General features: G+C 50.3%; 2 protein-coding genes across 2 annotated transcripts; one reads left to right on the top strand and one right to left on the bottom strand.

Annotated features, from left to right (window-relative positions):
• Positions 1-4328: 4328 nt before the first annotated feature.
• SAPIO_CDS4693 (Short chain dehydrogenase reductase family) lies at positions 4329-6335 on the top strand (the record flags this gene model as incomplete). Its single annotated transcript, XM_016787180.1, has 4 exons — positions 4329-4530; positions 4625-4785; positions 4876-5884; positions 5947-6335. 4 exons carry the CDS (start codon positions 4329-4331, stop codon positions 6333-6335), a joined length of 1761 nt encoding a protein of 586 aa, XP_016643289.1.
• Positions 6336-6630: 295 nt separating this feature from the next.
• Positions 6631-11082, bottom strand: SAPIO_CDS4692 (uncharacterized protein; the record flags this gene model as incomplete). Its single annotated transcript, XM_016787179.1, has 8 exons — positions 6631-8056; positions 8733-8876; positions 9091-9417; positions 9481-9974; positions 10057-10520; positions 10585-10641; positions 10701-10722; positions 10789-11082. The coding sequence occupies 8 exons, from the start codon at positions 11080-11082 to the stop codon at positions 6631-6633; spliced, it is 3228 nt and encodes a 1075-aa protein (XP_016643288.1).
• Positions 11083-12344: the final 1262 nt, after the last annotated feature.

The raw sequence follows: 12344 nt of genomic DNA, 5'->3' as shown, positions 1-12344 counted from the left end.
TGCGGATTAGACTAGGTACTTCGTATAGTTTACCTTCTTGGGAGCGATCGCCGCACACCACCACCATCAGCCAGGGTAGCGCGTCGGGACATATCTCGGCGGAAGGCGTCATACGTGTCGTATACGCTTCCCAGGAATCGTGTTCAGGGCAATCGGAGCCAGCCTTGTCCCGACGGCGTCAATCCCGATTGCCTCCGACGCCTTTTCCATCTCCCAGCCCCAGCACAGAATCACACCGCCCCTCACCTGGGAACACCAAAGATCAGATTTGCCGTTGCAGGGTTTCTTGAGCAGTGGGCGCACTACGACGATGTGTCATCGTTTTTGCAGAGGTTTGCCCCAAGCATCCATTCCACGGGATTCAATTTCACTGTACGGCTCCTAAACAACGCTACCAACCCCCAGAGCCCCAAGGAAGATGCAGGGCTTGAAGCCAGCCTGGACCTTGAATATGCCATGGCAATGGGGTATCCCTCAAACGTCACGTATTACCTTTCGGGCGGGCGTGCCACGTAAATCGCGGACGATGGCACAGAGATTACCTCGGGGGCTAGCAGGAACGAACCATTTCTCGAGTTCCTGCGGTACATCCTCGACTTAGCTGATGATGAGATTCCGCACGTGCTCAGTATCTCGTACTCGGACGATGAGAACAGCGTACCTTACGCTTACGCCACCAAGGTCTGCGATATGTTCGCTCAGGTGGCGGCACGGGGTGTATCCGTCCTCGTATCGTCGGGAGATGGGGGAGCTGCGGGCACAGGTGTCGGGGACTGCTATAGCAACGACGGGAAGTATATCAAGATGTTTACCCCGACTTTCCCACCCAGTTGTTCTTATGTCACAGTCGTGGGGGCCACCCGATCGACCGTTCCTTTACAAGGATCTATGGCATCTGGAGGTGCGTTCGGTAACTATTTTGAGACTCCAGATTGGCAGAAACTCGCCTCGATGGAGTACCTCAAGGCTCTGAACGGGAAAAACAAACACTTCTACAATGCGTCAGGGCGTGCGATTCCAGACTTGAGCGCGCCGGGAGAAGGGTTCTCCATCATAGTGGGCGGAGAAGAGACGGACGTCAGTGGAACGAGTGCCAGCACGCCCGTCGTTGCGGCGTTGATAGCATTGATTAATGGGGAGCGACTCAAAATGGGCAAGAGCAGCCTGGGGTGGCTTAACCCGCTCTTATACACACCAAGGGTGCGGAAAGCACTCGTGGACGTTTCCATAGGGAGAAACATTGGATGCATGTATGAAAACTCCACTGTGCCAGGCTTCGACGCCTATAGGGGCTATGATTGCGTCACTGGGCTTGGGTCCATTGGAAGCTTTGAGAAGTTGCTAGAAGTGCTTGTTTGAGTGTGTGTCTTTTACCTAGATTCTCAGCCGCATTTGATATATATATATCTCCAATTTAATGGGAGATGTGTCGATCTACTTGGGTTGCGGGCGCCTATAATTGCGCAGGTAGTCGGAATGGTCGCCACAAATGCTGCTGGATATGCCGATTGTAATACAATGTGGTATCTCTGGAAACATGAGAGCTGCGCATCTTTGACACGATCGTTAAATATCTAGGTATGTATTCTAGGATGCTCCCTATTCCAATTTACCGAAAGCTCAGAAATGCCCTATCGGGAGAATTTCTCTTCACATTGAGGATTGAGGAGATGGCACGGTAAGCATGCATATTTCGTCCCACACTTTCGTTGTGAGTAGATGTAGGATACGAATGACGAAAAACAGAGAGGCATGTCGTAAAAGTCACGTTGTCAGGCATCAATGTTAAGGATGAGAGCGGCTTATTACTACTGGTTATAGGTAGATCAAACGCTCAGGGGCTCCGTTGCTCCGTGAAGCCACATGCTAGTCTGCGTGAAGAAGAGTTCATGGTTATCTGAAAAGATCCACTGCCACGCCAAGGATGCCTTTGGTAAGATCAGAATGTTCTCAGGAACTAAAGTTTGTTCTTCGCACAGGCCTCAGTGGCTAGATTATAGAGTGTGAAGTCAATATTCTCCTGACATCGTGCCTCGTGCCCTCGGCCTCGTTAGAATATTAGCTAGCGCGAGAAGGAGTGAGGAGGTTCCGACGACGAAGAAGGGTGTAAAACGGCTAATATGAGGACGAAAAGGCGTGTCCTTGATATTACTAGTGAACCCAGCCAAGTGAATGTTCTCCGAGAAGGGTAGGAGAATGGAACTCGACAAGGGGAGGCGAGCGACATTAGGGGGCATGGAGGACAAGGCCATCCTCTATTTTTATACTTCTTCTGTTTTTCTCCTCATATTTAATGATAGCTATGCCCCGTTCATATGCTAGGAACGTTCCACATTCTCATACAGCCGCATAACATAACCATACGACCAATGGCACTGTTATTAAAGCTAATTCCTTCCATTTAACGTTCCTTTCACCCGGCAATAACACTGAATCTCGGGGTTTGTATCTCAACGCCTATAAACTCCCACTCGCACTTATGCATCAGAGAGGCAGAACGCACATGTTAACAGGCACGACATCACAACTGAAGGAGGACTACGTGTGCATCCGATGCCCAAATGATCCTATTTTTGGAAAGATAAATGATCAGCTGATACTTATATCGCAAAGTCACCGTCATTTACAGTTTTTCATGTCGAAGGGGAAGGTGGCCGTGGGGAGGCCGCCATTTTGCAGCGGGTCGTTCGTATTCAAACAGCACGTCAATCCAAGGCCAAGAATATTGCCGGTCGCGCGATTGGCACACGGTTCAATAATCAGCCTTTATGACATTGGCGCAAGCAGGTCAAGCATAGTATCTCCTAGGCTTGCAGTAGTAGGAACTAGGTATTTTCTGGGTCCGCCGGATCCGGAGCCCGTGCGAGGATCAACCCAAGAGAGGGAAAGCGATCATCGCCGAAATGCATGTCTCTGCTGTAGGCTACTTGGTGTGTTGCACTCAGAGCACTATTCTTGGTTAAAATGGCCGTTAATATCTTAGCCTCCTCGCTCCACATGTCGAAATGGACGATGAAGAGTATGGAGAGCCCGTCATTGCCGAGCGTTTTGCATTCGGGGCTCATGGTGACCAGTATCTGATCCTTGACTGCCTCATCAAATGTAAACCCACGTTATTATATCTCCGACAAGAAGTAACCTTGGCTCAGAATTGCCCGGAGTTAAGAATGAAAGGCAAGCGGGTAGACACCAGTAGGACTAGGGAATAAAGATTCTCTAGCCCTATCGGTGGCCCCACACAGAGCTTAGGGGTCTGCTCCTCTTTGCTCTACATGAAGAACTCCAAACGGCTTCAACTTGACTTTCAATGAAGAATGTGGGAAGAACTGGTCCGTTGCATTGATGCCCAATGACTAAAATTGCACTTCGGTAGGTCTCGGTGGTTGGTCGACCAAGACAAGCTGGGGCAAGTGCCGTGCGCTAGCCTCGCAGATCTCTTCAGCCACCAGAACAGAGGGGAAGTGTAGCTTTGTGGATGCACACGAAATATTCCACAAAGCCTGGGGGAATTAGGAAGGAGAGCTTGCGAAATGCGGTGTGAGAATTCTATTATTTCATCATAATTACTTTTGCAATTTCTTTTCTGTTTTTCTGACGTCCCTCTTTGAAGATGGTGTGAACTCCCATACGGGTGGAGACTGTGGCCGGCCACATATTGTCCGATCCCCCAGGCAAGAGCGGATAGACTTCGTTCAAGCTTCCCAGTCTGATTCATGCAAAGCGGTTGATCTTTTCCCGGTCCTGCAACAATAGCATGCGCGTGGCTGGCTACACTTCCTGTTTCCCCACAGCAAAAAGCCCGCGGCCAAGGAAAAATAGAAACGCGGTCAGAGACCGCATGCAGTAGCAGTAGGGCAGGCAGGATATTGTACATTCCAATCCGGACAAGGGCACCACTACTGTCAAGGACATTACACTATTTCCCGCTGGTGTCCAGAAATATCCAACGGCCCGAACCGGTTGAGACGTTAACTTGAACCCTGGTTATTAGGGGTCCAAGACGGATAGGATTTGCCGCGCTGCGGGTCAACGTCTCCAGCTATCGACGATAGTCATCTGCATTCGTCGTTGCCAAGTGACGAAGAGGGGGAGCCGGTTCAGCTGGGCAAGCATGTTGAGGTGTTTTCGGAGGCGGGATCGCTTATGTGTGCCTAATTCTAATACGAAGCATGAGAAGGGAGCTGGCTGGTGGCGGCATCAGGACCCAGAGGCCGGGAGATTAAATGGGCCAAGCCGCCCGGCTTTCCAGTTTATTCTAGTTGTCCCAGTCAGGTATGCTCTCCTCTCCCCCGTCTGTATCTGTGCTCTTATTCTTCATTTCTGTCAACATGCACCCCGAAAGCCCGATTGGGTCGCTAAGTAGGTCCTCAACCGCCTGTGAGATCGAGGACGGCAAAGAACCTAAAAAGTTAATCCTCTGCTTCGATGGCACCGGCAACAAGTTCAGTGGTTCGAACGCGGATACAAACGTGGTCAAGATCCTCAGCAAACTAGACCGCAATGACCCTAACCAGTACCATTACTACCAGAGTAAGACTGACCGGATCTCCCCTATTTTTATTCTTACTTTTTTCAGTGTTATTATTTTCCTCTCTCTTTGGTTTCTTCGCTCATCATTTTCTAGCTGGTATCGGCACATATGATATCAATGAAACGACTGTGCACAAGAGTTGGTATGGGGAGATGTGCAGCTCCATCTCGCAGACGATAGACCAAGGTGTCGGCACGACCTTTGATGCCCACGTCATGGCTGGATACCGGTTCTTGATGCGATACTACGACTCTGTAAGCCGCCTCCCTTGACACCCATACACCTCCCCACACACATCTGTCCGACGAATGAAAAACCAAGCACCATTGCTAACCTTTGGGAAGGGCGACAAAATCTACATGTTTGGCTTCAGCCGAGGTGCCTTCACTGCCAAATTTCTCGCCCGCATGATCCACACCGTCGGCCTCCTCTGCAAGGGCAACGAAGAAATGGTCCCATTCGCCTACCGCCTGTACCAGCGCTACCTCGCCGGCGAAATCGACGACTATGACTACGCCCACGCCAGGCGTCGCTGGAGGCCCTTCGACAAGGACAGGGGATACGAGACCGAGGATGACGAGCAGACTCCGCTCAGGGACGAGGAGGGAAATAGTCGCGTGCATCACGGAAAGCAGTACGAAGTGGCGAGGGATGAGATCACGGCGTTTAGTGATACCTTTTGCCGTAAGGAGCAGGTGGTTTGTCGCAACGGGCGAATAAAGGAGAGGAATATTAAGGTTTACTTTCTCGGTGTGTGGGACTGCGTCAACTCCATCTCCGTCTTCGAGCCGAGGACGCCCATCCCCGTTCCCATCAAGGGAACGGCGCGCTACGTGAGGCATGCCGTGGCTGTCGACGAGAGACGAGTCAAATTCAAGCCCGCTCTTTTGGCGCAGGATATTCGTGCCCTAGCCCACGACGGCGAGAAGGAAGACATAAAAGAAGTCTGGTTCCCCGGCTGTCATGGAGATGTTGGTGGTGGTTGGCCGGCTGTGGCTCCCGATCCGGATGAGGTAACAAAGACCCCGACGCTTTGGCAGCAGCTGAAGAATTTTGGAAAGCGCGTGCAAAGTTTCTGGAGGACCAGCAAGGCAAAGGAACCCACCAAGGCCAAAGACATCTTGACAGATCCGTTCCAGATGAGCGATATCCCGCTGTCGTGGATGATTCGCGAGGTTGAACTAGTAGGACGGAAGGATCCGACGGCAGCGGTTAAGTGGCGGCCGAATGTGGAAGGGTTCAAGAAACGTTTCAAAAAGAGGAAGTATCAGGCTCTTGATGGCGTGATGCACGATGCGTTAAAGTTTGGCCAAGGAACGGGCTTCTTCACAGTGCTACTATGGATATTTATGGGTAAGAGTTAAGCTTCCTATCCTAAACCACAAGGGCCTTGTGTCAATATTAACCTGGCATAGAATGGTTCCCCTTCATAACGCGATGGGAGCTCGAGGATAACGAGTGGGTGAATGTGAGGTTCCCTCTTAACGCTGGGTCCACACGAGACATCCCGCCCGACGCCGTCCTACACGAGTCACTCCTTTATCGGTTGCGAAAGGAAGCGAATTACCTTCCACAAAACAACCACGGCGGACGACTCCCGCCGTGCCTCAAACATAATGGCATCATTCCAGAAGTAGAGCCCATTATCGAGAATGAGTGGGAAGCGGATCCAGATCATCAGACATACAGGTTCAAGAGGGACACAATGGAAGAAGAGTACGAGGTCAACCTGGAGAAACCGGAGCAGCCACATAATCAAGGCGTATGTGAGCAAAAACTAGGGGTAGAAGCTAAGCCGACATAGATGGCTGGGGATAGGATTGAGGACCTTACAACAAGAAAGGCGGAGATGTGCTGCCGTCGTGGATTGCATGGGCTAATCCGGCTGTTCTGGGCGCTCCCTAGATCTCTCATACTAGCAAACCCTGCATAGCTGGTACGACTGATGATGTTAATGAGATGACCCCACAAAATTACGTGCGGTAAACACGTATTAATCGCAAAGAATCACTCGATGTATGAATTTAGATGCGCCAAACTCCATATATTAACCTCATCTTATTTTACGTAAAGCCCACCTCCGACAAAAGGAACGCAAGCTAGGGTCGAATACTAAAACGAGGCATAGAAGAGATGCTTCCAGGCGTAGGATCGTCTAACAGAAGATCGACTCCGTGGCTTTTGAACATCCAGCGAATATCAGCAACCTGGGACACGGTAAAACCGGAGGGCATGTTCTTCGGCGTCCATTGGACCTCGACAGTACCCAAAGATGGGAAACGACTCGCCGCGCACTTCCCCAGCTTCAAAAGATCACGGTACATCGAAGGATACGGCTGTACCAGGATCAAATGCTTAACGCTACCGGGAAGTAATTCGGCGAATCGGCCGTTTCTAGAACCGGGCTGAGCCCTCTCGCCACCGGAGAAAATGGCGGAACAATGGAGTTTAATCCTTTCGAGTGCAGAGAACTCTCGTAGTGATGTGATAAACTCCTTTTCCTCCTCGCGATCGGAAAATCTATCGCGCTCGCTGAGATCGAGTTCGAGAATCTTCAGTTGTGCCTGAAATGGTCGGAGAGCTTCAAGAGCTTCTCTGGGGTTGAACGGTAAGTCTAGGCCCCAAAACCTGACTCTGGGGTTCCATTCGGATCGGTATTTGAAGGCTTCGAGCTTAGGGCAGGAGCCCAGCAGTTCCGATAGATGATTGAAAGAGAGATCGCCGGGATCGATTTCTAGCTTAACCAGATTACTTAACGGCAGGTCCGGCACCACATTCCTGCAGCGAGAAACCTGCAAGATCTCCAGATTGGGACAGAATGCGAGTAAGTTCCTCATAGAACCAAGCCGAACGCCACTACCGTAGTTTGTGATCCCCAGACGACGAAATGAAGCCAAACCGGAGTGTTCACCTTCCCGCTGGCGAGCCACAATGTCCAAGTGGGGGAAAGTCGTTAGCGAATTCGGAATGTATATCTCGGCTGATTGAAGGTTTGGCAAGTGCAACAAGAGCAGTTGCAGGACAACTTCAATGCCGCTGGCGGTGGTTGGATCGATCTCTAAGTCTAGAGGACCGTGCTTTTTTATTCGAGGATCGGTGAATATGATAAACTCTCTTGGGAGCTCGAACTGATGTTTGCTTGCAGTCTCCTTGAAAAGGTCGAAATCTTCTTCCGTCATGCAAGGACGTCCATGGAAGTCGATGCATAGCTCCGTCACATACCGAGCTAGATCAGGACGGAGAATGACTGTTCGCAGAAACGGGACGAGCCGGCCGTCGTCGTCTTCATCGCCATCATCCCCATCAATATTGATACCAGGCTCATCATGTCTTTCATGGAAGTGCTGGTAGAGTATGGACTGCGCGATATCGCCCAACCTTTGACACGTCAAGGATAGGCGTGCCAGATCTCCATTGCCAAGACCGTGGTCGCCCTGCAGCTGGACGCAAATGGCCCTCAGGACTTCGGTGGGGAGAGAGCTGAACTCTGGGGATCCTGGCATGGCGGGAGATTCAGGGATCTGTCTTTGTTTGTCGTCGTCGCCTCCGAGAGATGTGAAGTCTGCGCCAGATCACGCGTGTTGAAGCGGGGTACAAATTCTCAGGAGACTCCACGAGCCGTGGCTGATCACTGGATACGCATTCCACTTTTCTTTACACGGAAGATGCCGGAGGCGAGTTGATAGTCTCTAAAGTCTAGTTTATCCAATGTCGTGAGTCTCACCGCTCTTATTCCATCACCGATGCCCAAAAAAGAGCACTCGATGAACGACGGCATCGAAATTGAAATTTCTTTCTTTCCACACTATACACAGGCCAAATTCTTCGCTAGCCCTAACCAAGGGCGTCCTCAATCTCGGAAACATTAAATATTTTGATATGCATTTTCCTTGACAATAATTCCCAAAAACCTGCAGTAGATATAGTTTGGGAATAACCTAGGAGGTCTCCTTGCCTCCTGAGTCTTTCGCCAAGTCTCTCTCCTGCTTCCCGTCTTCACGACGATGGGATTCTATCGGAAAATCTTTCTAAAAATGTATTTCTTTCCTGCGGATGCGGGAACAATCGATCCGTATGGAGCCATTTATCCTATCTTGTACGTTCTTCGATACAAGGTCTACGGATCTATCTAACCATCGAGTCGTTTCACGACATCTCCGATGTTCTAGCACGATAACTCGCTGCATATTTCACAACTAACGCCTCCAAAGACCCGCTGTCCGCTTTCTGCCGACCCTGCCAGAGGTCCAGCCACGGATTTTCTTTCCATAGAGGAACAGCGGTGGAATCCCGCATAGCACAATCAGAAGCATCACGGCCAGGTAAGTCATAAACCTCAACGGCCCTGTTTGTGATCAAAGTTGTTAGCTGTGAGAATGAGAGGGAAAAAAAGTTTGGCCTACCCAATTGAGAGATCCAAGTTGTAACTTGTGTAGTGAAGAAGAAGCTCGTGAAAAGCCGGAACGTTGACACATTAACGAGCACAGGTCTGAACAGCCACTCGTCAATAAAACTCTTGATAGGTAATAATCGATACAGAATGTATAGAAGAGACATACCCGGCCCATTGCGGATAACTCTCAACAGCGTAATTGTTGATAATGGGAGCACAGGTCAAGGTAGCTGTCAAAGTGAAGAAAGTACCAAGGAGGAGCAGGGCATAGTGCAGCCCGAATTGATTGGCATAACCGAAGATGAGAGTGCCGATGATGGCGAAAATGATTGGGACGACCAGGTTCGGAAGCTGGTACTCGGGCTCGCGTCGACCGAAGCGTCTTGATATCCATAGAGCGACTTTATCCGCCACTGGTCCGCCAACAAAGAAGATGACGACCGTCGACAGCATTTGGGGAATTTGGCTCAGGCCTGTAAGCTCGAAAGGCACTCTAGAATGCAAGGCCTGCATTAATTGATGCTTGGTAAGACATCTACGGATGGATAATGCGTACCCAGAAGCGAGCAGAGCAAAGGAGACAGCCTGGATGGTGACGCCCATGACGATGCCGAACGCCGTTTGTAGGAGTATGCACCAAATGATACCAGGGAAGAACAGCGATTTAAGGGTGGCGATGATTTGAATGCCACTTTCCTTCCAGAGGTAGCCATATTGGAAGAAGCCAACATCGTCCCACAGTCTTCGGTGCCCATAGGTAGCGTGGTCAAGTGCTGTGCGACTCTCACCAGGCTGGACTGGCCATAGCTGTTGTCCGTCTAATAGTTTACCCTCCTCAGTCTTCAGAGACAACGCAAAAGTGGAAGGGAAGGTATTTGGGGTCTCACTGAGTTCCTCCATCGACCGCTGTTTTCTAGTCTCAGGAACAAAAAGTATCAACAATATCCAGGCTACGATGCCGACGGATGAGGTGCCCCAGTATATCCATCGCCAGTCGTGATTCACCGAAACGTATGGGCCTAGGATGCCCAACAATGCGATCATTGGCCCCTTTTGCAATAAATGGTCATAGTCAGTCGCTCATCGCTCCGTTGTCGGGATACGCGAAGTAGTTTACAAATTTAAAACGTACCTGGCTGGCAATGATGGTAGCTACCGCTTTATTCCGCTGATGGATAAAAACCATATCTTGTGCAATCAACGGAAGCAACGCCTCGACTGCCCCGGATCCCAATCCGTGAATGGCCCGCGCAGCGATGTGGCTGTTGAGAGATGTGCTGTGCCCAGCCCAGAAACCAGACGTCCAAGAGAGAGTTGACGTCAGGATCAGCACCGGGCGTCTCCCAATTGCTGTTGATAACGGTACGAGGAGATAAGTAGCAATGCCGTTGCTGAGCATAGGGATGGTTGCCAGGAGAGACACTTGGGCAAGTGGGACGGGTGTGATACCATCAGGGACGACGGCGAGAGGATCCGGATTGTTCCTGAGATCGATATTCTTGAGGGTAGAGCGAGGATCAACGCCGGAATATTCGAGAAGAAAGACCGGCAACAAGCCGCCAACGGCTATCTCGACCGCTAGGGATACGGACCCGACTGCCGATATTTATAACATGAGGTCAAATGGGGGGACCGCAACACACAGGCACGGGGAACTTACAGAAACACAAAGAGCCGATTGCAAGCCATTTGCGCCACTCTGGTAGATTTAATGGATCTAGAAATGGGGTTATTCAACAGAGATCTTGTTGTGCCATAACTATACTGAACGCGCACCTTTTGGATCTGGAGTCGGCGTCTGGGATGGGAGTGTTAGTTACGGGTCAAAATATTCCTCCCTTTCCTCTGGGAATCGGTCTCGTACAGGAATCAACCTGAGATTTCCATGCCTATCGTAGATTTCAGTACTGCCGAGCACCTGCTCCGATTGCTCACCCCCCACTCGGCTCTTGAGCGTATCATCAGAATCATATCGCCTCAAGGGTGATTCCTCGTCACCAAAGCGTGTAGAGTCTGTAGAATACGACGGAGAAGGCGGTCGAACCCTGTCGCGGACCCAGGAGTCTCGAAAATCGACAACGCTATACGGAATCAGGTATGTGTTTCGATCTGCTCTAATTAGACCGAGCTTCCAGTCACGATCGTTCATCGTGGCCATCGTGGCGAACAACGCCCAGCGTAGTTCTGTTCATTCAAAGGAAGAAGAAAAAAAAAAGAAACAGACGATCTCGAGGCCACTTCTACTGTGGCACCTCCAGGGTAGCCCCGAAGCCCGGACAATATCAGGCTGCCAATACATTTTGTATGCTTCTCCCTGACCAAGCATGCCTGTCGATAAAAGATATAATCCTTGAATTAGTAAGATATATCTTACTGAATAGCTACTGGCACGGCATCGGTCTCATCGCCGTGGGGTGATCTGAGATTGTCGATCAGAGAATCACAGATTTGAGGTCTTCTGGAATATTACCACCATCTTCCACACCTGAGGCAGGCCGTACCGGGAAATATCTACTGCATAGTTATAATTACTCATCAAGGAGGCCATTGGACATATCCTACGTGTTTAGAACATACTCGAAACAAGTCGCGCCTAATCGCCAAAGACCGCCCGCTCGTTGGAGTGGAAAGAGCTTGAAACGGCTTTGACACACAGGCCCACATATGATCATCTTGAAGCCTCACTCTAAGGTGGAGCATCGACCTGAATCTCTTTTATGGATCCTCTATTGGTACAACTGTTATGATGAAAGATTGATGCATGCACGACCGACATTGATTGCCGTGCCTGTGGACCTCTGGACCTGGAACATACAGTAAACGGCAGGGCAGGGATGGCACCATGATCGCCATACAATCATCCGAGCTCTACGATGGATGGCATTTCGAAACAACTGAAAAGTGTCCGAAAAGACGAGACGCGACACCTGCTACGCCCCACCGGATCCCCCACCGGGCCCTCACCCGACCGATTGGACTGTGAAACTCGAAGAGCTTCAATAATCTGAGCCTTCATTCGGTATATAGCTACAGTATGTCGGAAGTCCTTTACTGAATCTGACATCAATAGGCAGATCGTTATGGTAAGTAAGACTCGTGACCGACGCAGGCATGAAAAACACTCTCCCTGGACTAAGCAAGTGCAAAATCTTAAAGAACCTAACAGGTGATCCTCCTAGTGGCTCAATCACTCCGGTTAAATATCGCCGTAGACAGTTGATCTACAACTTCCTTGTGACTTGAGCCGTGCATAGGAGCAACGAAGCGTTGAAGATAGATTCACCTATGAGCCACGATCCCATCAAATAGTCGTAAAAGCTATTATCTTCCCTCGCCTTAAGTGGGGGCTGAGAAGAACCGCAGAGCCAACTCAGACACGATAGAGGGGGCGTGCTGGTCCGTTCTCGGAACCAGTGGTGA

The sequence above is a fragment of the Scedosporium apiospermum genome (assembly GCF_000732125.1).
Source record: "Scedosporium apiospermum strain IHEM 14462 chromosome Unknown SEQ_SAPIO_0093, whole genome shotgun sequence".
NCBI lineage: Eukaryota > Fungi > Ascomycota > Sordariomycetes > Microascales > Microascaceae > Scedosporium > Scedosporium apiospermum.
This window is presented reverse-complemented; position numbering and strand designations above follow the sequence as displayed.